Source organism: Marmota monax, unplaced genomic scaffold, assembly GCF_021218885.2.
Source record: "Marmota monax isolate L192 unplaced genomic scaffold, Marmota_monax_Labrador192_F-V1.1 WCK01_AAM20220418_F8-fsc00116, whole genome shotgun sequence".
Lineage (NCBI taxonomy): Eukaryota > Metazoa > Chordata > Mammalia > Rodentia > Sciuridae > Marmota > Marmota monax.
The window spans coordinates 633969-660320 of NW_026695220.1; the positions used below are offsets into that span (position 1 = coordinate 633969).

At 35.4% G+C, this 26352-nt stretch overlaps 1 protein-coding gene across 23 annotated transcripts in view; it reads right to left on the reverse strand.

Annotated features, from left to right (window-relative positions):
• Dst (dystonin) overlaps positions 1-26352 on the reverse strand; it is a 451671-nt gene that overhangs the window by 81760 nt on the left and 343559 nt on the right. For all 23 annotated transcript variants that reach the window (XM_058575217.1, XM_046432573.2, XM_058575215.1 and 20 more), the window contains 11 exons: positions 25456-25664; positions 24507-24824; positions 23849-24015; positions 21986-22142; positions 20969-21095; positions 18580-18642; positions 17806-18047; positions 16757-16886; positions 13966-14165; positions 12010-12505; positions 9360-10831 (listed from right to left, as the gene is read on the reverse strand). In XM_058575217.1, the coding sequence (XP_058431200.1) occupies positions 9360-10831; positions 12010-12505; positions 13966-14165; positions 16757-16886; positions 17806-18047; positions 18580-18642; positions 20969-21095; positions 21986-22142; positions 23849-24015; positions 24507-24824; positions 25456-25664 (3581 nt within the window). The remainder of the gene's footprint in view (positions 1-9359; positions 10832-12009; positions 12506-13965; positions 14166-16756; positions 16887-17805; positions 18048-18579; positions 18643-20968; positions 21096-21985; positions 22143-23848; positions 24016-24506; positions 24825-25455; positions 25665-26352) is intronic.

Sequence of the window (26352 nt, forward strand, 5' to 3'; positions counted from 1 at the left end):
ATAACTATAAATAATCTTGATTCAAAAGGCAGTTTTTCTTCCCATATTAAGCTTCTTCAAGGTTACCCAGAACTACCCAAGGGGGGAAATATCAGCCAGCCAGAGCAGTACAATCCAGCAACCTTTCAAAGTAAACAGAAAGCATGTTGTACTATAATAAGCTTCCCTTTAAAAAAAAAATGTTCAAAGATTCTTATCTGATCCTCAAGAAGGCTTATTCCACCTGAGGCAACTGCAGCAAAAGAAGAGCTCCACGGCTTCCTCTAAGGCACAGGCAGCGCAATTCACATTCAGCTGAAGACCAAGCCACTACTCTATCCTTTGAAATTGACCAACTGCTGTGGCCGCAGCTGGGTCTTCATTTCAGCTAAAGCTGGCGAGAGGGGGAGGTGGTAGTGGACGCGGCAGAAAGGGAGCTCCAGCAGGGAGCTCCTGCGTTGTCCCCGAATCCTCAGGGCAGCGGGGTCCTGGGCAGGCATCCTCTGGAGCCAGGGCGCTCCCAGCAATGCCCTCTCTCTTCACGCAACATCTGCTAAGTCCCTGAGCCTGCAGGCTGCTCCAGACCTCGGCTTGCTCTATTGCTCCGGTGCTACGCCCTCCCGCGACTTAACTTCGCAGTCATCTTTCCTCCGACTCCTAGCCTCCTCCCCGAACAGAGAGCACTTTCAGTGGGAGGTACCTCCAGGCCAGAGAGGCTGCAAAGCAACAGCTAAGCGGTGACATCAGCACAAAACTGGACGAGTCCTGAGATTGGGGAGAGGGGCAGTACCGGGTTCAGAGATTGCTGAGATTACACCAGCCTATACTTCAAAATGGGAAAGGACCCGAAGGGCTTGCAGAGGCAGAACCTGACACCAGGAGGCCCTGAAGAAATCATTTTGAGACCCAACTCACTTGATTACTAAACGGAAAAGGCGGTGGAGGCTACCCAGGTCTCTTTCAGTTTAAACTATGCTCTCAGCAGCGAATCTGTTGTTTAAGCAGGCTCTGCCAATCAAAGTGCAGATCACATTGAAAAGCAGTGTTTTGTCATTCCCTTTTAAAGCCCAAGTTCAAGTCTAACAGTTCTCAATTATTCCTAAAAGCACTATGCACTGCTGACATGAATATTTGTAGTTACTAATATCCAGGTAGTCCTCTTGAGATTAATGCAGGGTCCAGACAAACATAGTAACTGACTCTAATAAAATAATCACCTCTACAGATTTTAACTATTGAACAAACACCCTTTAAAAATATTGTTTCAAAGTAAAGTTCAGCAAATCAAACCTTAGCCTTTGTAGCAGAAATGATGTTTTATTTACTAAAATCTATCTATTCTTTTATGAAATGAGTGACACCGTCAGAATAGCAGATAGTTACAAATGAAGGCAGATAGTCTTTTTTCAGTCTCATAAAACAATTATTAGAATGTGAACAAAACAGCACTGACACTCAAATGAAGAAGGCAGTTCTGTTCAAAACAACCTTATGTTTTCTCTGGTAATCCTACAGAAAAGATGTGGGAGGGAACTTTTTTATATTAATGAGAAAATATCACCCCAAAATTATTTTTTATAAACCTACAAGTTGCATTTAAAAATATATTTGTAACCAGAACTCCTTATAGGTAACTCATCCATTCAATAATTATTAGATGCAACTCAATATGTAGCCATCATTAAGCTGAAATTGTATATCTACAAAGAAAAAATAGGTATGAAATATTCATTAACATCACAATATCAAAGCCCATTTTTCATGGTTAAGAAGTGAAATATTTCAACAAACACCTGATTTTGTGCTTTTTAAAGCACACAGGCTGTTGTGAGGTATTGATAAGAGACAAAAAGAAAATGTGAACACAGCTTCTGTGTTTGAACAGTGGGTTGAGCACAAGACTGGGAATTAGTAACCACCAAGGATCTTACTCCCAGCTGCCACTATCTTGATATGTAAGCTTGGAAAAGCTACCTATCATGGCAATATCAACAAAGTTTCCATGAAATCTGCATGAGTAATTTTCTCTAAACATTCTAAGGTCCTTACAGAAACTTTTCATGAGAAAGAATGGCCCTAATTCAGTCCACCTTAGACTCTGACTCATTAGCACGATATTATTCTAGCCTTATGAAAAGCTAAGAGCAACATATAACCTCACATTTGAGGTAGGCAAATATTTTAAAAACTTTACGGATGTGTGCATGAATGGATATGAAACAACAAATCCCATCATTATGTACAACTATAATGCACCAATAAAAAATGTAGAAAGAAAAAAAAATGATGTAGCCAAGGGGGTAAAAAAACCTCATGGATAATTCATTCATAAATTCAACCATTCAACAAAAATAGTGCTCACTATCTTGCCAAATAGTAAGTGAGCACTGGGGAAATATTATGGCCGAGTGGGGAACACAGATGAAAAAATGGGCACGACACAGTTTGGAAGTAGGGAGTGCTCTGGGAAAATGTGCTCTGGCAGAATATGCTTAAGCATATGCCACTTATTTAACAACAGAACTCTTATTTATTAAACTGACTTAAATTTATATATTATATTCTGATTTAAGTTGAAACCTGTACTATTAACATCATGGTGGGATTTATAGTAATAATTCACATATATCTCTGTTACTTGAAATCACATTCCCAAGACATAGTTGGATAATAAAAGAACTCAGAGCAGAACTGGACTGGTTTATCTTTTCCTCTCTATTTGGTCTATACAACCACTTTAAATGTTATCATCTCTAATATTAATAAAATCAAGATGCATTAAGTTGTTCCAAATATTAATTGTGATATGTAGATTGCTCACATTTTCACGAGAAATACATAATCAATAAAATAAGCAAAGCTTTTCTGAAAAACAGTCAACACTCTTATTCCATACATAGAGAAACTACAATGCTGTTTTCAAATGCAATCTTCCCTATTTAATGTGTAGATATGATCCAGCTAAATTATCTACTACAGCAGATGATTTGGGGAAAGTACACCAATACTAACTGAATTATAAACAGAATAATACCATCCTACCATTCTATATTTCTAAAGTTAAATTAAGTCCTTAAAAAGGAAACTTTCTGAAAATAATCTTACCACTAAGTGCAATAACCATGGAAAAGTTAAAGATTAATTTTATCAACTCAAACATGGACATTTTAGAGCTGAATAATTGGAGATATTAAGAAATTCAAGGCAAAGTAAGGGGAAAGTATCTGTGTAAGTAAATGCTATATTATCCATGAAAACTCCAAAAGTCCCTTGTAGTACAATAGCTCTTGAAACATAGATTATAAACTAACAAGAGATCTGTGCTTTGTACTACAAATACAAAAACAGGCATTAGGAGCAACACTTTCTATTGTTCTGTTTAAAACAGATAAGTCATTAGCTAATGAAAACTGAAAGCATCCTATAGTTTTCAAACTAATAAAGTTTTTCATATGACTAAAGGGTTTTCAAGGATATGCAGCTAATGAATATGCAATAGCTATTTACTTCACTGGAAAGTAGTTTAAAGAGAACAGAAGATTTAGACTCCGCCACAAAGAAACAAGTTTAGAAACAATAGATTTATTGTCTCATCTTGGAAGTTTATCTTGATATAAACCTTGGCTAATATCTTCAATAAATACTTGCTATTTTTCTGTAAATTACTACAATACTAAGACTATGTTTTCCCGCCATCTTCCATGAGGTGATTCGACATATGAATCTTATTATTTAAAATGTATGCATATATACACGAAAAACCTAAACATTCGGATTTTTAAAAGCCATTCAGAAAACAAAACTAATGCACACATCAAGAATACCATTCAGTTTCTTTCAGAGAAACTAAGACCAAGCAAAATCTGAAAATGTTATTCATATTAAAATACTGGCTAAAGAAACAAAACAGTCTTTAGAGGAAGACAATTACAGATGCATGAAAAGAGGATATGGGAGCACAGACATTTTCTTGGGGTGTCCTGGTTCTTGAATGGCTCCAAAAGTTTTTTTTTTAACTTAACTTAAAATTGCAGCATTTACCTATTGTGTGCTATTATTTTAACAAGTCATCAGAGACCTAGACAAAAATTTAAAAAACACCAAATGTTCTTATCAAGAAACCAATGTATAATTTCATAATAGCAATGCAAATTATCTTCTGTCTCTCCCTCTCATATGTATAAACACACACACCCAGGTACCCACACCCCTTAAACAACTTTCCACAATAAAAGAAATCATGAAGGCCTTCTTTTATCTAAAGGAGGCCTGTGATAATAACAGTAAATATTATAGTTGGGCCTTTTTTTTTTTTTTTTGGATCACTTTAAATAGTGAGAGAGATTTATCCAATTAAAATCAAACCAAAAAAAAGCAAAAATTTAAAAAATCATTTTTTACAAACTCTCTGGCTAAAGCTGACCTCAACAACCTACTTTAATTCCTCAGTTATAAATCAAGCAATAGAAGTTATGAGAGGCTATGTATGAGACAAGAAGGGTCAGTACATTAGCAGAACTGGAAAGAGGACCCCACGTTGCCAGGTTCCCTTTTGACTGCCCTTCCAGATTAACACTGTATAGTCCTTGTGTGACGTAAGAAAGAGGGCAGTTATCTGTTATGCCTGGTTAAGTACAAGGTATTAACAATACTAACCATCATATCAGCTTGACTGGCAATAGCTAGGTGTGGTCTTTATGGGGGTAGGGGGATGTCTGCCTTGCCCAGCAGATGTGGTATAGTATTCTTTCATCCTAAAATCTTAAGTGGTACTTTGAAGTGCTTTGTTAAATAGTGTGACTTTCCTACAAAAGCCCATTCATCTAGTTACAGTTTTTATGCTAAAAATATTTTCACCTTTAAAAACACCAGAGGAAGGTATTGCACAACCCCCTGGCTAATAGTCTCATTCACAAAAATCTAGTCTATCAAGAAACTGTCCCTATCAAAAACTTTTTTTCTGAAACAGTTTTATCTAATTTTCCCCTGTACTCAACAAAAGCAGAGAACAATTCCTCATTGACCTCTACCTATCAATATGAATACAACTTAAACACTGCTACTAATGCTTTCTTTGGACAGTTTAATTGTATCTTTTTTAAAATTTTTTTTAATTCTATCTTTATAAATATGGTGACATTAAATATTTTTCCAGGTTATTTAAAAAATACCATAATAAGAAATTTGTCCAAACTGCCTGGCTTCTTGAGCCTCAAGATACTTTGCATTTTAGTTACCCAAAATTTAAATAATGATGCCTGCGTTGAATAATGCTTCACCTGGACCAGAAGTTATTACAGTAAAATCAGGCATGTGTTCTGGTCTATGTCTCTGCTTTCAACTTGGTTTTAAAATGCTCGGCTCTATGTAATGCCATTTCCATTTTGAAAATAAAAATAAATCTTTAGTTCAGAGATGTGTTCATTTGTGAGGATAAAATGAATCACAACTGGGCAGTAACAGAATGGCCAGAAGTAAATAGTAAAAGCAGGGTCTGAGGTAAGATTTTCTTTTTTAAAAAACCATGGCCTAGATAGAGAGGTAGGGAGGGGTGCTAATTTAGTTAGAATGTGACTGTGTATGTTCTTCAAAACATCTAGTTTCTTTGATCTTCCCTGAAATTAAATCAATTCAATATGGTAACAGTGATTACTTCATGATGATCAGGAGATCTGATTGGCTGTTACTGACATCACAGGAATCACAAGGACATACTCCTTCCAGAAACCGCAATTTCACATATCTTTGATAAGTAAAAGTATAGAAATGTTAATATTTCTTAATAAAAATGTGTCTTCAATTTGAAAATAACATCAAGTCAGGGGCCTTCAAACAGAAGTTAGGGGCAAAGATAACACGAAAGGAGTTTCTTTCTTCCCGGACATGTGCAGAATCTATTCACTGTTCAATTCAAAGTTTTTGACAGTGTGCACAGAATTTAACTGTAACAGTTGCAAAGTATAAGCAGAAAAAATGGTACTTTCTGAGTTATCAACACTACAAGGTTGTAACATGTCTAAAGACTAAAGAGACTGCCACTCTAGACATACTTAGTCCAATCTCCAGTATTTAGCATGAGGAACATATATATATATGGCCACAGAACTTACAAAATCAAACAGTTTAAAAACTTCAAGCCAACTGAAGTAACACTAATTTGTTTTCAAAATCTGCAGAATAGTTTTCACTGAGAGTGAATCAGGGCCTTCTGTTCAGAATAGCAATTGTTTTCATTATATTTGGGTTGGTCCCTTAAATGTAAGTGAATTTTGTCTTTTCAAGAAAACCTAAGGTCAATATGAACAGCTATCTCTTAAGGCAAAAGTTTAGGGGTAAAATGGAAGCAGGGAAATTTGTCTTCCTGGTTAAAAATAATGTATTTTGCTCCCACTGAATAGGAGTGAGGCATCCTCTGTAAGTAACAGAATAATGACTATTAAGTTCCAGTCCTGCTTTGAAGGCAGTTTATTTTGCATTAAGAAAAACTGTTAGAGAATGTTATCCATGACAGTAGCTTAAAAATTAAAGCTACCTGATGAACTAATGCCAAACTGGACTATATTTTAAAAAGTCAATAATGAAAACTGGCCTAGTCCTTTGGTGCTTTTCTGTTTCCTTATCAGAAATTATAATACCTAGCTTTTTACTTAGTACAAAGCATTCCACTCAACAAATCAAAAAACTTTCTAAAAAACTATGTTGAAACTAAAGACCCAAAGAAACTCAATCAAGATTGAATAGTAAATGAGATAATTTGCCACTTTAATTAAGAAAGATAGAACCACTAAGACAATGGACTGTCTGGTTCTGTCTCAGTCACAGTAGTAGTGGGAACACCACAATCACAACCACTACCACCACCGTCATCAAGATACATAGAGAACATCAGCTTCACACACATTTACCTTGTGTTTCTTATAGAAGCTAATTTGATAGACAGTTTCCTTAAGTAGGTGTTCCTGGTGTTTCGGATTAAAATGAACAATGGCTGGCTACTAAGTGCCTAAATTAGATTACAAGCAAAGATGATGTGAAAATTCCCCAGAGAAAAATATAAGATGTGAAAATGATGAATAAAGTCCACACAAAGCATCACAGACGCTGACACTTACTACTTGTGTGACCTTGGACAAGTCACCTAAGATCCTAGACCTTAGGTTCTTTATAAGTGAGAGGGGAACATGACAGCAGCGTTAAATATGAAGAGTTTAGGGTGGTGCCTGACATACAATTAGCCTATGATAAATGTTAATTTCTGTAGTTAGTTTTTAAAATAAACATACACACACACACACACACACAAATGGAGTTATTGGTTGTATAGGCTATCATCTTTCTTTACCATAATCGTATTCTTTTTATTTTTGTTTCTTACCTATGGCACTATAATGTACTATATGCAAATGATCTATCCCTTGAATCCCTCCTTTTTTTTAAAGTCACTGAGTTTCAAGACACTAAATCTATGATATTCTTTATTACTGAATTTCAATAAACCAACTCCTTCCAAAATAATCAGAAAACAAACGAGCACAACATGCTAAATGGTTGATTTTAGGAGATATAACCATTATTTTTCTTCACAAACAACCAAGACAATCTCTCTCGCTATTAATGTTAATGAGCTTATTTGGTGCTGCTTTAGTTTGCAAAACACTTTCAGTGCAATGGTGAGAAAACTCCTCTCTCTTGCTTTTCCTACTTTCAGTTCTCTACATGACACAAACACACACAGGGAGACAGCCACCAGTAGCAGCACCAAATATTATTACTTTTGCCTACTTTCTTACAGTTCATGAACACAAGGAAGAGAAAGGAAGACCTACTCTTTCTTTTGTTTTTGCACTACTGGGACTGATCCCAGGGTTTCCACATGCTAGGCAAGGGCTCTATCACTGAGCCATACCACCACCCCAGGGTACTCTTTTTCTCTACACAAATTCCCGGAAAACTCAGAGTAAGTCACAATGATGTCTCACAAAGGCACTGAACATGGTTAAGTTTCAATAGGAATTTTAAAGTTTTATCATGATTCTACAGAAAATTCTAAAGCTTTCTGTCAGAAGAGCCATGTCTTCTGTCTTTAAAGAAGCCATAAAACTGTTTTTCTAATAGCAAATTCTCTCATATGGAATCTTTGTTTTGCAAAGAAACATGAAAACTTGACAGTGTAATGAAAGAAGTCAAGTCAACAATAAGGGAAATTCCTTCACCTTCAAGAATCAAGATCTAAAAACAGAATCACAGATTTTTAAGCCTTGGAGGAATTAGGCTTCAAGCCATTTAATAATGGCAAATAGTAATAATAAAAAGTTATACTGAAGTTATTTTTCAAAATTCAGTAATCAAATGTTATTAAAGATAAGCAAAGAAAACAATACGTTAGATAACAACATAGAATTTGGAAGTCCACTTGATTCACCCTCATTTCCCATGGGAAACAATTTGTGTTTTTTTTTTTTTTTTATGATACTGGAGGTTGATCCCAGGGTCTCAGGCATGCTAAAAACACATGCTCTAGCACTGAGCTATACTTCAGCCCAATCTGTAGTTTTGAAAATCCTGGTTTTAGTTGGTCTTAGTTTATTCTCTGTGCTAATGATGCAATACATATTTACCAGTCCTCACCAGAAAGTAAAACACATCTCAAGATCAGAACCAGGACCCATGACAACTGTGAAGGTTTATATCATACCCCTGTAGCAAATTATTAATATATAGGACACAGAAAGCAATATATGACTTCTGATCTGTAACAAATGAGGCCAAATTCAATGACACTGAAACTGGGCCACTATTTTAATCTAATGTTCTATTCATTAAGGATCACTGGTCAAGTGGTAGGCATTTCTTGGTCTGAGGAGCTTATATAGAGTCCAATGAAAATAATTCACACCTAATCCTCTGAGGCACGAATCCCCAAGATCTTTGTTTTATGAAACCAGGATTACAACACGAAATGCCAAATTGCCTGTTAAAAATATGAACTTTAAGAGGGAAAAAAGTTTGCAGAAGAAATTAAGAAGAATGACAAGAGAAAAGAAAAGGAAAAGACTATAATTCACCACTGAAGAAAAATGTAGCAGAGTTCAAAATGCAGCTCTGGTAACTACAAATGTCAGTTGTGAATGACATCAGAAATGGACTCCACATCAGTTTCTGGCTTGTTTAGAACTTTCTCTGGCACCTCTGACCCCCATGTCCAAATCCCCAGTAAGCTTGGAACTGCCCCATGCATCTGAATATTATCCTGACATATGCTCAAACACTGTATTATAGTCATTCTTGAAGATTCTAAATAATATGTAATCACCTTTCTATGCCAATTATAAATTTATCTTAATAATAAAAACATACAGTAAGAATGAAGAACTCCCTACCTTGAATACATTAAGTTGCTGATTAATTGTCTCTGTTTCCATACCAACGGGACCTTGTGACTCTTCATGTTCTTCAGCCTTCTGAAGCAAAGTAGAAAAGTTGTTCAATTTGCTGTAGAATTCTTCGAGACGCTCAATTGTCCCTTCAACCTGCTCTTCTCTGGCTTGAGCTCGGTCCAGTAACTTGTTGCACCGTTTGCTTAAGGCCTCCAAGTCCCTTTTGACTCCAACAAGGTCAGGAGAAGTTTCTTCTGTGGCTAGCATCATCTTGCAGGTTTTATTGGCATTGTCATTGTTTGCTATGAGGGCTTCTAGTTTCTTCAGAAAGGATTTTATGCCCTCCTTTTGCTTTTGCAATGTTTCCACATCTCTCCCCACTGGAGCCATGCCATCCAGTTCATCATCAAATTCTGCAAACTGGGAAAACATCTCTCGGATGGTGTTCTGGAAATGCCCAATGCCCTGAAGCTTGGTTTCCAAGAATGAACACTTCTCATCAACCTGCTGACTTAGTGTACTATGCTCTTGAGCTAAGGTTTCTACTTGTAATAAAACATCAGAGACTCCCTTTGAGTCTGAGGCTTCTACCACAAGGTCCTGTGCAAGCCTTTTGGCCACATCCACCTGATGCTTCAAAGTCTGAAGTGATTTCTGCTGGGTCTGCAACATGGTCAGATATTTGTTACTGTGAGCCTGGGGTCCCAGGGAGTCATGGACATCCAGCTGCTCCTTTGCAGACTGAAGCTGCCTTTTAGCTTCTTTGGAAGCTTCTTGAAATTCCTTAAACTTCTGGGCCATGTTCTCCAGGGAGAATTTCTTACTGTGAAGTTGTTCAGTGACCATGTCCACCTTCTGGATCAGTGATTTATTCTCATCTGTAACAACCTCTTTATCTACCTCACAAACACTGAGCAAACTATTGGCTGTGTTGTTCAGTAATTCCACCATACCAAAGTGTTGGTCCATTTCCTTCTGTAGAGACTTTAATTTGGCAATAGAATTCTCTGTTTCAGCAGGATCCAAGCAAAATTTTACTTCCTCCAGCTTGTTTTGACATTTATCTATCCATGGCCGGAGAGTTTCTACGTGCTCTTTGTACTTGAGGGCTTTTTCCAATGAATCTTTTAACTTGTCTTCTCTTTCTTTCACCTGCTTATTAAATCCATCCCAATCAGTTTTAATAGTGTTAAGCTGTAACTGTAAGGCTGCCTTTTCAGACCCGTGTGTTTTTAATAACAAATTTTCACCTTCTGCAATGGTTTTTTCATAGATATTAGACTGAGCAGTCAAAGTTTTACTGAAGTCTTTCTGAACTTTAATTAATGTCTCCAAGACATCATGTTTGGCTGATATTGGATGAGACTTGTTTTGCTCTTCTTTCTTTGTATCCAGCCAAATCTGAAAATCTCTAGACATTTGCTGAAATTGATGAGAGCTTGCACAGGCTGACTGTAGGTGCTGGACATGATTATCTGAAAGCAAAATCACAGACATGTTTATTTTACATCAAAGTGTCCATCTATGAAAAGTCAGTAAAAAAATCTTCAAATTAATATGCAGAGTTGTCTAAAAGCAAGGACTTCTAGCACTGACTACAAGAATTACAAGTGAACTTACTGACAGAGGGAAAGAAGAAGTAAGAAGTAAATACAACAATAAGAAAAAGGACAATTGGCAAGAAGCAGAAGGCAGATAAGAGGAGAAAAGCCTTGATTTGGGAAGTACAAATGCATCAAGCTACATGGTGTGGTCACAATGCATACGGTCTGCTTTGCCAGTATCATCTCCATTCCAGAATAGGGAGGAGATAACTTCCAAGGTCTAGATTATGTTAATAATAAAACACTTCTTTGCAATGACTGTTTCATATCTATGGCTTTTACATATTGTGGAGGTTTAATTATTTGCCCAAGATTTTCCAGCTCTGAAGTGGTTAAGTCAGGATATAAACTCATGTGGTCTCTATGGGTTACATTATGCTGTCTCCATATTGAATAAAGTTTAATGTGAAATGATTGCTGTAATCAATAAACACATCCAATAATTAAAAAACATAAATTGAGTATTTACCAAGTGCAAGGTATAGTACTATTTTTCCAACAAAAATAAACATAGCAAAAAAGTTTGTCCTTCCTTGGAAAGACCCTCCTGAACTCCAACAGCACACTATGGGGTCTGACAAATACTGGCACAGCTGCCACAGAATTAGTGCTGCAGTAGGTGAGAGAGGAGAACAGGGAAATAAGAGAAATTTCTCTAGAAAAGTTTTCTGTGGCAGAATCAGAAAAAGTAATAGTACATAAGAAAATGACACAAACCCTTTTGAAAAACATTCATCTATTTTTTCCCCCGGGTGAAATAAGACAATGTCACACAGCAAAAATGTTTACATCTTTTAAAAACCAATTTGGGATACCACAGATCAATGAGCCTTCATTAAGTGAGTTTTGCTAATTTTTTTGATGGGAATGGAATTGCCTGACCCTTAAACTGTTCTCTGCACTCCTATGCTCAACCACCCCTTCACTCATGCTCAATGAGGCAGGGGCTCTTTAGGGTCCTGGATCATTGGCAATAGCTTGGAAACAGCAATATCTGATATCCATTTCTGTCCAGGAAATACATGTATCATAAGAGAAGACAGACAAACCTGCTTTTTGTTCAATATCCTTAAATGATTTTAAGATGCCTTCCAGTTGCCTACTGAGTTCTGCTTTCAAGTACTCTTCTTTAACCAGGGCTGACAGGTCCTCACAGAGTGCCTGAGCAAATTTTATCTGCTTTGTTTCTTGCTTTATTTCCTGCTTCAGGTTTTGAGCTGTTTCCAGCTGCTGGTTCATGGCATCAGGAAGTGTGTTCACCACCACACTGCTGGTGAGTCTGTCATCCAGCTCACTCAGCTTATCAGAAAGGCTTCTTAGCAGGCCCTGATACTGAGTGCTTTTGACAATGGCCTGGTCAATCCAGTCACATCTGTCACTCAATTGTCCTGTCAAGCCATCCCACTTTTGGGTCACAGCTGCCAACTGCTCTTTCACAATCCCATGTAAAGAAGGGTCTTCTCCAGGTCTGCTCAGAATGCCTTGACCAGATGCTGTTAGCTGTTCATACTGAGGCTTCCGGGTATCGAATTCTTGCAGCAGAATCTAAGGTAAAGAAGGGTAAATAAATACAAACTACTGTATAATTGATTATAGAAGACAGAGTTTTGAACATTCAAAGAAGAAGATATGGTACCAATTCATCTAGTTTTTGTTTGTTTCCTAGTTATTGCTTTCCTAGCTTTTATTTGAAGGGCAGTGCAGTTATCTTATACTAATTCCTACAGTCATGGTAATTCAAAGAGATAGCTTCATCTAAAATCATCACATCTCCCAAAGGGGAAGAATAACATAAATACTTTTGGTAGCCTGGGCAAAAATGAACAAAAAAGTACATGTTCAAGTTTTCATACACAAAAAGAAACACTGCCAAGAACGAGTTCATGTCACATGACCACCACATTCATCTTTTCCTATTCATGTTTTTCTCTTTGCCTAATTTATGAAATATTCAATAGCATTCCACATTAGAGAACATGTGCAATTATAATTGTGTGTCATGCTCATGATGCACTGATTTACAATTTATAAGTTTTTTTAAACTAAAGATTTATTATTTACAGTCTATTATAATAATGTTAGAAAATCAAATTGCTCAGGAGACATAGGTTCAACATGACTGTCATTATAAAATGAATGACCCCAGAATTTCTTTCTTTTAGTATATTTACCTACCTTTCATTGTATATTAGTCTCTATTTATCCATCTCTGGGAGACTGACTAGAAACAAATATTTCCCCCTGATATTCATTTTTATCTTTTGTTTTATGTTTGATTATGAACAGATATGAACTAGATCATGTGACTCCAAACTACCAAGACTTATTAGTATTTTCAGCTCATGTAATCACCTCCCATTTCTCAAGCCACTGATCACAGCTGAAGAAATCTAACTGGAATCACAATGGAGCTTCTGCTATTTATGTCTGACTTTGTAGATTCCCCACCCCTGCTTGTGGATTTTTCTACTTTGTAATTAGACTAGCCCAACACACAGGCTTCAAGTTCCCTCTCTGCTTCCCTGACTCCCTGTCCCCTTCTTATTCTGTCTCTCTCCCCCTCAGGACCGTTCTGCATGAGTTTTACAAGTTTCATTATCTGCTACCACAATCAAAATGAATAAAACCTCAAAGGAGTAATTTCTAAACAATAAAATTATAACTAGCTTCTCATAAAAATATTAAAGAAGCACATTAATACTTCAGGGAAGGCCTTTTTTAACAGGGTCTGCACCAACCACAATATGACTGAAATAATCAGGGGACTTGGTCCACTCATGGGCCCAGGGAACATATGATGGGATGCCTTATAGCTGCCATTCTCTAAAAATCATAGCTTTGGGGGGAGTTCCCACCAATCTTAGGATGGTGTCTCAGGAGCATCTGAAATATTACAAAGACACGTTAAAGCACATATTGCCCAAAGCTAACATGTTTATAATGAAAGCATTTGTCTTGTTAAGTCAAGGTGCTATGCCTGAGCTAGGATATTAGGTAATACTCACCTGCACCTGCTGCTTTTGTGTGTTCAGCATATTTGGGTCAATTGACAAGGGCCCAAGAACACTGACCATCAGTTCTTTCTCCACAAGCCACTGTTTTAAGTGAGCCTCTAAAGTCTGGAATTGGGTTAGATTATTGGAGGATTCTTCCAATTTTTGTTGTCTATCAACTGTTAATTGGTTGAGTTCTTGCCACTTAGAATCTAAAAGAAAAAGGATGAACTGGTATTGGTTTTTATATATTTAATACAATTATAAGAAAACTGTTTGATATTTTTCAAAATATAAATTGGGCATAGTTCCTTTCTTATAATTCTCCTTATTTAGCTAATTGAAGGTGTAACCTAAAAAAAATTAAGTGCATTCAGTGACACAGATTTTATGGACCTGGTGGCTGCATATCAATGAAAGTATAATAAAAAGAACTGAATCTCATTTTAGAAGATATTATGGAATGTGGAATATTCCTTAAAGCCAACAGGATCCTGAGAGCTTTCATTCTTCGAGAAATCATTCAATCTGTTTATTCAACTACTAGAACAATAAACATTAATTTTCTTTTTTGAAGCATCAAATCTTCAAGTATCCTTTCTAGGCAAGTGGCTGCCAAATGTGCATCTATCACCAATCATTCTCTCCTATTCAGATCACTCATTAATAACCAGCTGCTGGAAAGTTCCAACAGAAAATCTCACCAACCCTTTAAACTCAACATTAAAACATAAAATTCATCTTACTCCTCTCAAAACTGGAGGATATTTCTGACTTTTAGATTTCTTTCAAAGGCTGCCATCTCTCCCAGGTTGCTGGGAAGCAATAATTCAGAATGTTCTTTTATGACCTTCAAACTTATTGATCAAAAATGCTTTACATTCCTCCTTTACATTTCCAGTGGGGTACTCCATTTTGGTTCTTAACATATTTTGTGAACACCAGTGTTGCTTAAACTTGAGCTGCATTAGAATCACCTAGTAGTGGGGGATAATAAACACAGATGTGGGGGCGGGGGCACCTCCAGAGTTTCTTCAGTAGGTTTGGGGTCTGATAGTCTGCATTTCTAAACAAGCTCCCAGGGGTGGTGCTGTTCCTAGTGTGGATTCCACTGGACCCAAGAACCACAGGGCTCAGCTAATCAATCTTTTTACTGTTATGGTACTCTTAGTGCTTCTCACCTGCAATCCATGTGTTTTAAAATACTTTCCCTTATAACAATATACTAATTTTTGAACATGGCACTTGCCTGTCCACTACCTGTTCAAATCCTTCAATACTTAAATTCCTACCACCCAGATGATAAAATCTGAAGATTTTTTTCCCCTGACATTCAGGGCTTCTCCCAATCTGGCTCTAGTCTACTGATCCTAGGGAGTTCAACTGAGGTGAATCCGCCAACCTAACCTTGCACATGTTGCTCCATAAACATTTATTGATGTGACTAGTTGATTTTAGAGATTTTTTTCATTTACCATAATATACTAATGGGCTGATTTTAATAGAACACAATCCCTGAATCCTTGTCTATATAATTCTACATGGTATGTTCCAAACACAATCTGACAACAAAAGAAGGCAATTAAAAAATGGTAGAGAAATAAAAACATCAATAAGTGTTTTTGAAATACACACTCCACACTCCCACTTCTATTCTAAAATGTCTTGATAATACTCTACCCAAGTAATTCTGATATCCCAGGGAAGGCAGTAAATTAGGAGCAAACTGGCTACAATGCAACAGGGGTCTCTGTAGTTGGATTACACATACCTATTAACTGAGATCTCTTAGGGTTAACTTTTTTCAAGCTAAAAAATATTTACAGGTTTCTAAATCTATCACAGTATATATGATTCTAAAGAAAGGCTAATACTTAGATAAATATAATGGAACATGTCAAAGTAGAGTACTTATTGTAATAATTGATGGTATAACTTAATAGCACTTACTATGTGCCAGGTACTTTCCTCTGAGCTGTACACACATTAACTTATTGAATTCTCTAAACAATAGTATGTAGGAACAAATATTATCCTTGTCTTACATTCAATTTTATATACATATATACATATACATATATGTATATCTATATATCTCTATATATATCTTTATTTTGTTTACTCATTTATATGTGGTGCTGAGGATCAAACCCAGTGCCTCACATGTGCGAGGCAAACACTCTGCCACTGAGCCACAACCCCAGCCCTTACATTCAATTTTCAACATCATCATGATAAGACATGAGGCTTGTGAAGAAAATTCTGCATCTATAAGCAGTAGTTTTTACAGGGACAGGATGTAGGAGGATAACTGTGAGTAAAGAATGAAAAATCATCGGCCTTCTGTAGCAAAGTACTTTTTGATATTGTTTGAGGGAGAGAAGAAGAGCATGTAGTACAGGGCTGCAGGAGTCCCAGAATTAACCCTAGGAAGAGATCCGAGCCCACCTTTTTCAAATAAATGAACAAAAGGAACATGTAAAATATAATAAAGCATAAAAATGATAATAAAGCATAAAGGTTATAAAAACTAGTAACAAGAAAAAACATTCATGAAAACAATGTTATTCAATGCATGGCATTTTATTAACACATGTGTCTATTTTCTTCATAAAATACTTATATGCCAATCCTCAGAAAAAAATATAAAAGGACACTTTTAAATATGCAAAAATGGATTCCAAAACATTAAAGAAAATCCAAAAATAAGTGAAACTACTGGATGTTTTCTGATAAAGATGATAATTTAAAAAAAATGATTGAGCTTCTGTTCATGGACTTTGCTCTAAATTATATAGCATACCTATATCTGTCAACATCTGTTTCCATTTGGGGGCCTCAGGAGTATCTGGATTCTCCTCCAACAATTCCGTCAATTTGTCTTTCAACTCCTGTACTTTGTTTACATTTTGCTTTAGTTCTGCCTCAAATGACTAACAAGGAAAAAAAAGTAACTACATTAAAGTATGCCAACATCAAAAGACAAAAACACAATTATGATAGAACTTTTTTCCCTCTAACATGACGAAAAGAGGAAAAAATCCACTGTTAAATGCTCAAGTGGGTGAGGGCCTGGATGCAGCAGTTAATTATTTTCCTTTCTTCCTCTCTGCTAGTCTTCAACTCTGGGATAAAGGAATCCCACAGAGGAACACTATAACCATGGAGATAATGACTCTCGTCCCCATTACTGAGGAAGAATTTCATATTCTCAAACAAACCACCATGGAAAAAAAGCAAGATGGCATCAGTAAGATCATAATTAATAAGAAAATCAGCTTTGATAAAGGCTGCCAGAATTTGAACATCTACTGGGGGATAAGCATCTTTTTGGACAAACCCATTATCCAGTTCAAATATAGATTAATAATCTGTAGAATTTTTTGCGATCATTTTCACCATGGAAAATCATTTCCCCAGTCTGGATAGCTGCAAATACCATCCACTAGAAAGGGAGACATTAGCTGCCCAAATCTATACTAGACACAACAGATCCCTAGTATACTTAGCCCTTAACTAAATATTTTTCAACAGTTGTTTGGTTAATAACCCAGATTTAAACTTATTTAAAGGTGACAAAATTTACTAATACCCAACAGGATACTCATTTTTTTTTTTTTTTTTTGGTACTAGGGATTGTACTGAGGGGCACTTAACCACCAAGCCACATTCAGGTACTCAATCTTTATAACGCTAAAGTGCAGAAAATGTGACTATTATCAGTCTCTAGGGAAAGGCCCATTGAGCAAAACTGTTAAACTTAAGATTTAGAAAACATAATAAAGCTCCTGACCCCCAAGGCTCAGTTCCAAACATGAATCCACTCTATTCCATGGCTTCAGAATAATATACCTTATTCTGTTCAACCTGAGTCTTCACAGCTTCAGTGTCTGTAGGTGTTGGGGTATGATGCCATTTTTTTGCAGTTTTGTTCATTTTCTCCAACCACTGCATCATTGAACTTGATTCTTCCTGAGCCTTTTGCAATTTGGAGAGTTTAGTATTCAGTTCAGTTATTTTGTCCTTGAGTAAGAGGCCAAGATCTTCATATCCATGACTTATGTCAGTCATGTCTTTTTTAATGGATGTTAAACCTAGGAGGAAAGAAAAAAAATTATACTGATATATGTTCAGGACATTGGAGAAGAGGTTTAGAAACAGAATTTGTTTTATATAATATTTCCATTTTGTCACTGTGAAGCTTGCTATGATAAACCATAGATCTTTTAGAACTAAAAGGCTAGATCACTTTATAATGCTATTTCATGACATATTGTATAATATAAGTGAACAAAAGACTCAAAGGAACAAAAAGGAACAAAAGACTCAAATCATAAAATGTATTCATCAGGCACCAACTCAATAAATTGGTTCAAATAATGTTATTCTAAGTGACAAAATATCTCAAATTAACCAAAAAGAAGGAAATAAAATCAAGTGTCAAACCAAATACTGTGTTAATAGCAAATTACGCAAATATGATATTTATAGAAATCGTAACTACTATTTAAATACCATTTAAATAAAGTTTGAAATTTCAATATGACAATTGTTTTCCTCTAAGATTTAGTCTGACAAAAAATACAAAGTTATATTACTCAATAACCATTTAAAATTACTATTTACCTTTATTTGCCAAAATGTCTTGAGTATTTGTGTCTGTTCCTTCACCATTTATTATTACTCCACCTGCACAAATATAAACACTGAGGTAATCATAGATTTCTTACACATTAATTATATTACACAATAATAATGTAATAAGTGTACCTACTACTATACATTAACAATACATGACATTAAATCAAACCCCATAAGGGATGATCATTTTTAAATGTTATTACTATTCAAAAATGAATTCAAAACCCAGCAAAGGTCCAATATTTAAATACTCATCTTTACATAAAATTTGTTGTTTTGGGGTACTGGGAATCACATACTAGGCAAAAACTCTCTATCATATCCTCAGCCCTAAAATTCATTCTTAAAGTAGCAACATGAGCATCTTAAACACCATAGAGTTTTAGCCCCTTTAAACTATACAAATAAATCATTTAATATTACTTCATAGAAAACTGTGATAAAGTTGCTTTATGGCTCAAGTTACATTAATGATAAATTGCTGAAGTTCAGAAGGTGCTCAGTATATACCTATGTCGAAGCATAAATAACTGGTCAGAATGTCCGCCTTACTGAAGGACTGAAAACTGTCTGGTGCAGTTACATGGGGTAATCATGGGCTTAATGGAGGCAGAATGATTGAAAAAGACATGAGAGAAAAGTCAAAAGTAAAAACAAAACATAAACCCTGTTACTCAATCCACATAAAGTCAACACAGAGAAAGTGCAATAGGTGGAGTGCTGGGGATGGCTGTATGACCCAACTAAATTTAAATCCCAGCCCCACTAATGACAGGCCATGTATGTTTGGACAAACTAATGAACCAAACTGATGAGAGCAATAAGACCTCACTTGAAAGACCACTATGGGAACTAAAGATGGTTAACCCATTGCCTAGCAAACAGGAACTACTCAGTAAGCAGTAACTAGTATTTCTCTTTTATTTTATAACCATCTAGCATTGGTACCTTTCCTCATAATCAGAATATTTTAAAAAAAAATTAATTAAACTTTCTCATGCAAGTATCCATTGGCTGCCTATCCAAAACACAAATGCATTTCCCAAATCAACCACATGAGAACAAGTCTAAACAAATACTTAAACATCTGAATTTAAGTTTGATTCTTTAAAAAAGAAAAAAAAAATCTCACACACAACTGCATTTCAGATGGAAATGAAAACATCCTATAGCTGCTCAACATTAATTCCTATTATGGCTGCTACTTACCTAAAGTCAAAACAAATAAAGTTATTGTGTATCTATTATAAATGGAAAGAGGACACAAGGAACTAAAATAATTAATACAAAACAGGATTCCTTTTCTTTAAAACAAAACAAAACAACACGTTGACATTTCAGGAAATCTGATTAGTAGAGAAAGGAGAGATCATCTCACCACATATAATATGGGTTTTCCCTGAAATGGGATTAATAGAGTGGAATAAATGGTTGGTTGAGAAAGGCCCAGCTGGAACATCAGTATCACAATAGGGACAGCTGGAGGCCTGGCCAGGCTAGATAGACCACAGAGGGGACCCAGAAACTCAGAATAAGGTTAGAGATTTGCCTTCTATTTTTGGATTTTCAAATCTCAGTAGAGTATGTTTTAAAAACTATACCCACAACTCACTTTAGATTGATTTTACAACAAATATTTACACGTTGACTCTCCCCTTCTGTTGAGGAGAGGGGCTCACCATGACCAAACTGTGATTCTGATATGTTGGCTTTGAAAACAATGTACAGAATAAAGTGGATAGGAATAAGTAAGAGCAGTCCACTCTACAGAAAAGAGCATGTTTCCTCTCCTCACTTCCTTCATAGGTAATTAGAATTGTTTAATTAAATATTATAATGAGAATAGAAATACCTCAAATAGAATTTTAATATTTCCATTTAATTAAGGTAAAAACAAAAAAAAGGAATTTTACCTGGCCCCACAGTATAATGCTTCTTATTCTAACATATTAATTTGAATACACTTCATTTGTATCTTTTAATAAAATGAAACATGAGAGGAATTTGAGATTGATTATTACAGATACTTTCCCATGACAGGTTTTAGTGTGTTTACAGATGCCTCCTATCTTGCCACTTTCACTTTGTATTTGTCATTTGTATCATATATATGATTTTGTTTTTAAATGGACAAAATTTAAGATTCAGATAATCTTTCCAAATATTTCTCTTTGCTTACATTTGTTTTCCTGTGGTAAATTCGGGAAATGTTTTTGTTTTGGAGAGGCAGCCAAAGGACTAACAAAGGACAAACTACTAATCAGTAACTTTTAGCTGATTTACTAATCTGTGCATTCACTTAAAATAACACACAAATAAAATTAACATGAGTGGCTCCAATTCTTAGTTTTTGCCTTATAAATAAAGTACATACCTGATTTAACTGCTGCTATTGCTTTCGCAGGGGTAGTCACAGCACTTATAAGGTTACATAGTGAGATCCCACTGTTATTTACTTTCTGAATCTCTGGTGATTTTAAATTCCACTTTTCTTGTAATTTCTTGAGATATAAAAACACATTATTTTTCAGTTTTAATATCTTCAAAGTTGCACATTATAATTCAATTTATTAAGCATATCTTAAAGCAATGACTACAGGCCCTGCCTGATTTGTGGGGCTGTGAATGGAAGAAAAAGACACCATCCCTCTTTGTTCCCACAGCCCAGGTAGCTGTTAACACTGTTAGCAGTGAGAGGGAAATGAGGTACAGCCTATTCTGCATTCTGCTCCTAGCCATGGTGGAAGTCAGGCTATGCCTGGTTCCAAAATAACTGTCAACTGTCAGTGTGTAAGACTACTAGGTACCAGCCAAGTTATAAGATGAAATTCAGTAAGAACAATAAAAATAAATTAATGGGAATTCAGAATTCCATTTAACTATTAGTTTTAATCATCAAAATTTCAATGAATTTTCAAAAACATAACTTTCCTCAAATTTGGAGAGGAAAACTGCCTTAACTGGTTGTAGTTTTTATGACTTTCAGTCAAAGGACTAATGACTTGTGCAATTTGCAAAGGAAATTCAAATAACTTATATCTTTGAATACTGGTTGATATTCAAATTCTGAGTGAAGAACAGGATCTTTTACTTGCTATTATAAGAAGTTGTATGAAAATTTAAAAATGAAGTAGAAATTTTTTGGGGAAAAAAAATTGGAAACTAGAACAGCAACTCATTAAAACACCTTTTTTTTTTTTTTTTAAAGCTTATTAACTGAAAGTTTAAGTCCTTCCTCAAAAGGATCAGTTAAACCCATATCATGATTCTCAAAGATAACTAAAACATACAGTACATACACAGATCCAACTTACATGATTTTAGATTAAGGAAACTATCTTTCATTACCAACATAGGCAAACAAAAATTAGTACTAGATACAATGAGTCACCTTAGTTTCTTCCAGGGATTTTCCTAAATCCTCTGCACCAAAAGAAGGCTGCACGATGGGAACTTGCTCTGTTGTTTCTTTTATCCAAGACTTCAATAATTTAACAAGGGCTTGGAAAGCTTCCAGCTGTTCTTGACAAGAAGTTACAGCTTCTTTCCTGGTTAACAAAAATCACACCAAAATGTATACCATAAAAGGAGATACTCCAAAGGAATAATTACTAATCAATAATTATTATTTCAATATTGGGCATAACATTAAAAAAAAAAAACTTCCATGCACAATCTGTTACTTTGACACCAGAGAAGAAATTTCCTAAGTGGCGAGTGAAATCAGCTAAGTAACTATTTGTCTCTTCCTCAGGCAAAATTCATAGATAGGAGCAGTCAAGAAATCTGCAACCCATATGTAAAGACACTCTCAAATGCTACATAAACTCTAAGACTACATAAACAACTTTAACATTAATTAGATTCAATGAGCTTTGATCTGTCCAGTTTGTATGATGCTTAACACCAGCATGCAAAGAACCAGAAAGGAAGTTGTAATATCACCAACAGGAGGAAAACATCACACCACCTAGTGGTTTCTACACTGTACTACCATCACGTTAACGGATGAGTAAACCAAGTGCTCCTGGAAGATCAGATTTAGGTCTCAAATTGAGATGAAACCTAGTGACTAGAGAATCTTATTGCCAACCCCCACCCCAGGCCCCATGGAGACCCAGGAAGCTTCACAGTGAACTACAGGGATCTTCCGGTATGCTCAGCACCAGGAAGGGAGCACACAAGCCAGCACAAGAACTATGAGTGTGGTGACACTTGGCATGTGGATGACACGTGTACATATGGGAGTGTGTGGAATACCAGATAAGAACGTGCTACAGCTGGAGTAATTAATAAAGGCTCTGTGGTTTTAAAGTTGGACCCATTTGAAAGAATAAATAACCTACAGATTACTTAAGGAAACCAAGAACACTTTTTATGTGCAGTATGAATTAAGTAACATATGAGGAGATGGAAAATATAGCTCTGTAAGTAATATGAACAGCACCTAAAAGTTTTAAGTGGAGAATTCTAAAGAAAGAAAGAAAAGCTTCTGAAAGAGACATGGCCATTTTCTATCTTTTAGAGGGTTTTCCACATAAACCTCAGCAACAGCAGATGTGTATTCTAAAGTAACATGAGGTCAGAAATGCAAAAGTTCAGTCACAAGGTTTATCACTGTATAGCTTTTGTAGTTGAAGTTAGGTTTATTCTATTCTCTTGTTTCTTCATGGACTCATGGATCAGCTACTTTGTTTTATTTTTGTTTTTTTTGGAGACAGGGTCTCATTAAATTGCTGAGGCTGTCCTCGAATTGTGATCCTCTTACCTCCATCACCTAAGTCACTGTCATCTATTCTTTAAAAAGTAAACTGTTATTTAAAAAGGAAAAAAAAAGGCCATTAAAATCTATATGGAAATTATACACAGCTTATGAATTGAGCCCAGAAAGCAAAGAATCATGAGCTATCTTTTCAGGTTATTTCTGTCTTTGCAAATAAAAATGTGTTATTTGACAAAGGCTTGAGGGATTACAGTGAATTTAAATCTTTTTCAGTAATACATTACCATCACCATTTTTCATACATAATGCTTTCCACTTTTTTGGAGGAAGCATTTGAGTTTTCCTCCAAAGCATTTTAAGAAATAATATATTTAATTTTAATAGCAAAAATAAGCCAAAATATAAAAACAGGTAATAACTCTACTTATTCTTAAGTTTTTGAAATTGTTTAAGTTATCTGCACAAGCAAATAAAAGAAACTCATCTACTTATTATCAACCAGAATAAAATAAATTTTCAAGTGCTACTTACTTTTCTTTGATAGTTTCCTCCATTTCTTTGAATTTCTTTGACAAGTTATTTGTTTTTTCAAAAACCAGAGCCTTATCACCTGGTAAGCCATGGCTGGATATCTCCTTCAGGAGGTTATGTAAAACTTCAAGATCTTTCTTGTGTTCTAAGAATTCAGAAGTTGACTCCTACAAAACATTTAGATAACCAATATAGATGTTTCTGTATCCTAAAGGGAATTCCATTAAGTGGTATATACAGGACCAGAATGGCTCTATTCAGAATTTCACAGAAGAATAAATCTGCCTGGTCAACACTCTAAACATAATATGCAGATAGGCTATTTGAAAGAGAATAAAATTCATTAAATTTTAAAATGTACTCTATATTTTGTTTCTTTCTGGTTTGGTTTCTGGCATGTAAGATGATATTTATAATATCTGTGATATGTATGATAAGTGGTATTTATTTTTATATGACAGACAAAGGCTTTAAGGCAAAGATGTGATTTGTAGCTTTTAAGGGAAGAATACATAAATCTTTTGTTAGTATACAAGCAATGAAAATGATAATTGATATTTATAATTGTATTTATAATTATAATTCTGCCAATAAATTATGAGTTTGCTTTACTTATTAATCTCCTTGCTCAGTCTCAGGACTATTAAGGAAGACATACCTGCATACACTGAGACAATTCAGTAACATCTTTGCCTGGCACATCTACCTCAGAAAGAGCCTGAGTTTTTGTTTCTAAAAATGTCTGGAGCTTTTCTGAGAGGTTCTCAAAGAGTTCGACTTTGGTTTTCAGCTCCTCCATTTTGGCAAGTTTTTCTTTGTGTTTATGGCTTGCTTCTGAAAACCGAACAGATAGGTCCTTCATTTTAGCTTGCAGTGAGGAAGCAGTGGATGGATCTGTTGTTTCCATAAATTTCTTCACTTTTTCATTCATGGTATTTATACTGCTCTGTCGACCTGCAATATCCTGTTCCAACATCTGAAATACACCAAATATTACATACGCTTTATAGTGATGTTTACAAAAAATGCCAGAGTTTTAAAAATTACTATTCATAACAACATAAGCTCGAACAACCTGTGACTAAGAAGGTTATTAGTTGAAACTAAATGACAACTTTGATTTGTCCCCTGAGGAATCCCATCCCAAATCTCTTCAAGGGAGAGTGGAGAACAGCTGGCTGGTTGCTCGAAAGAAGCAGGAAGCTGCTGCTATTCAGCAGCCCTTGGGAATCAATGGAGCCTGAGGATTAGCCATGGTCCTAATTTTTAAATGGCTAGACAACAAGAAGATTGATCTGATGAACCTCATGTGCAGCTGGCTGAAGCAATGACAAACAAGACAGGACTCAATTTAGGTATAAGCCCTCTCTAATAAGCAGTATCCATGAAAAAGTAAATGAAGCCCTTTCTATCTTCTATCACAGAAGAATCATTGCACACACTTGAGTTTGTGCAAGCACTGCTTTTCACACTATATTATATTCAGGGAACATATCCTCTTCTGTATCCTTATATTTACGTTAAATCTACCTATCCTTGGAGTTTACAAAACTGTTTTTTTAAACTATCAATGAAATTTTTTTTTGCTTTTTAAAATTGTCACTTACAGTGTTTTTACTGATGAGATCCTGAAGGGCTGCAGAGTTTAAGGGCACTTGACCTTGTTCTTTCAGAGAACTTTCCACACTTCCCATCCAGTCCAGCATTTCATCTAAGCCATCCTGCACACTCAGGGAGCGGGTCAGGGTTATCTGGAGTTTTTCATTGCGTTCACTAACAGACTTGGACAGATCATCATATCTCCCAACAATGTCATCTAGTTCAAACAGAGCAGGAAATGTTAACCATAAAGCTCTCTTTGCCCTATTCCTTTTCAAAACAACACCAAGGTGAATCATAAAATTTCCATACAAAAGCTGGAAAAGGGAAAAGTTTAAATGATAAATTCATAGTGCCTAATCAGATCACTGTCTAAAATCTTAAAAAATAAAGAAAGAAAAGAATTTAGTAGAAAATAAAAAGTTAAAAACAATTTTTAAAGTTTTATTTGTATACTCTACATTAGGAAAGAGATTTTTGGATTTATTAACATTCAAATTGTCCAAAAGAGATGAATGATCTGAACAGCAAATCTCTGAAATAAATACTAGGTCTCAATCTGGCATTTCAAATTGGTAATACTTGTTAATATAACTATTTGGATAAAAAAATGAGTCATAAAACTATTCTCAAGAGATGTATGTACTCATCAAGAATTAACCTTTACATCTAAAATTTATCACTCTCTCACTCACTCTGTCACACATACATATGTGCTAAGCTCCTGTCATTCTTCATAACCTGAAAAAGCATTAAAACTGGCAGATGCAAATGAATTAAGAAACAGGACAACAATGAAAATTCAATCAAAGGTGAGTTAGGCTTCTAAAGTATACACAAAGGGAATTTACTTAAAAGTTTAATAGCAAACAAAATGAGGAAATTACAAACTCAATGAGCTAATC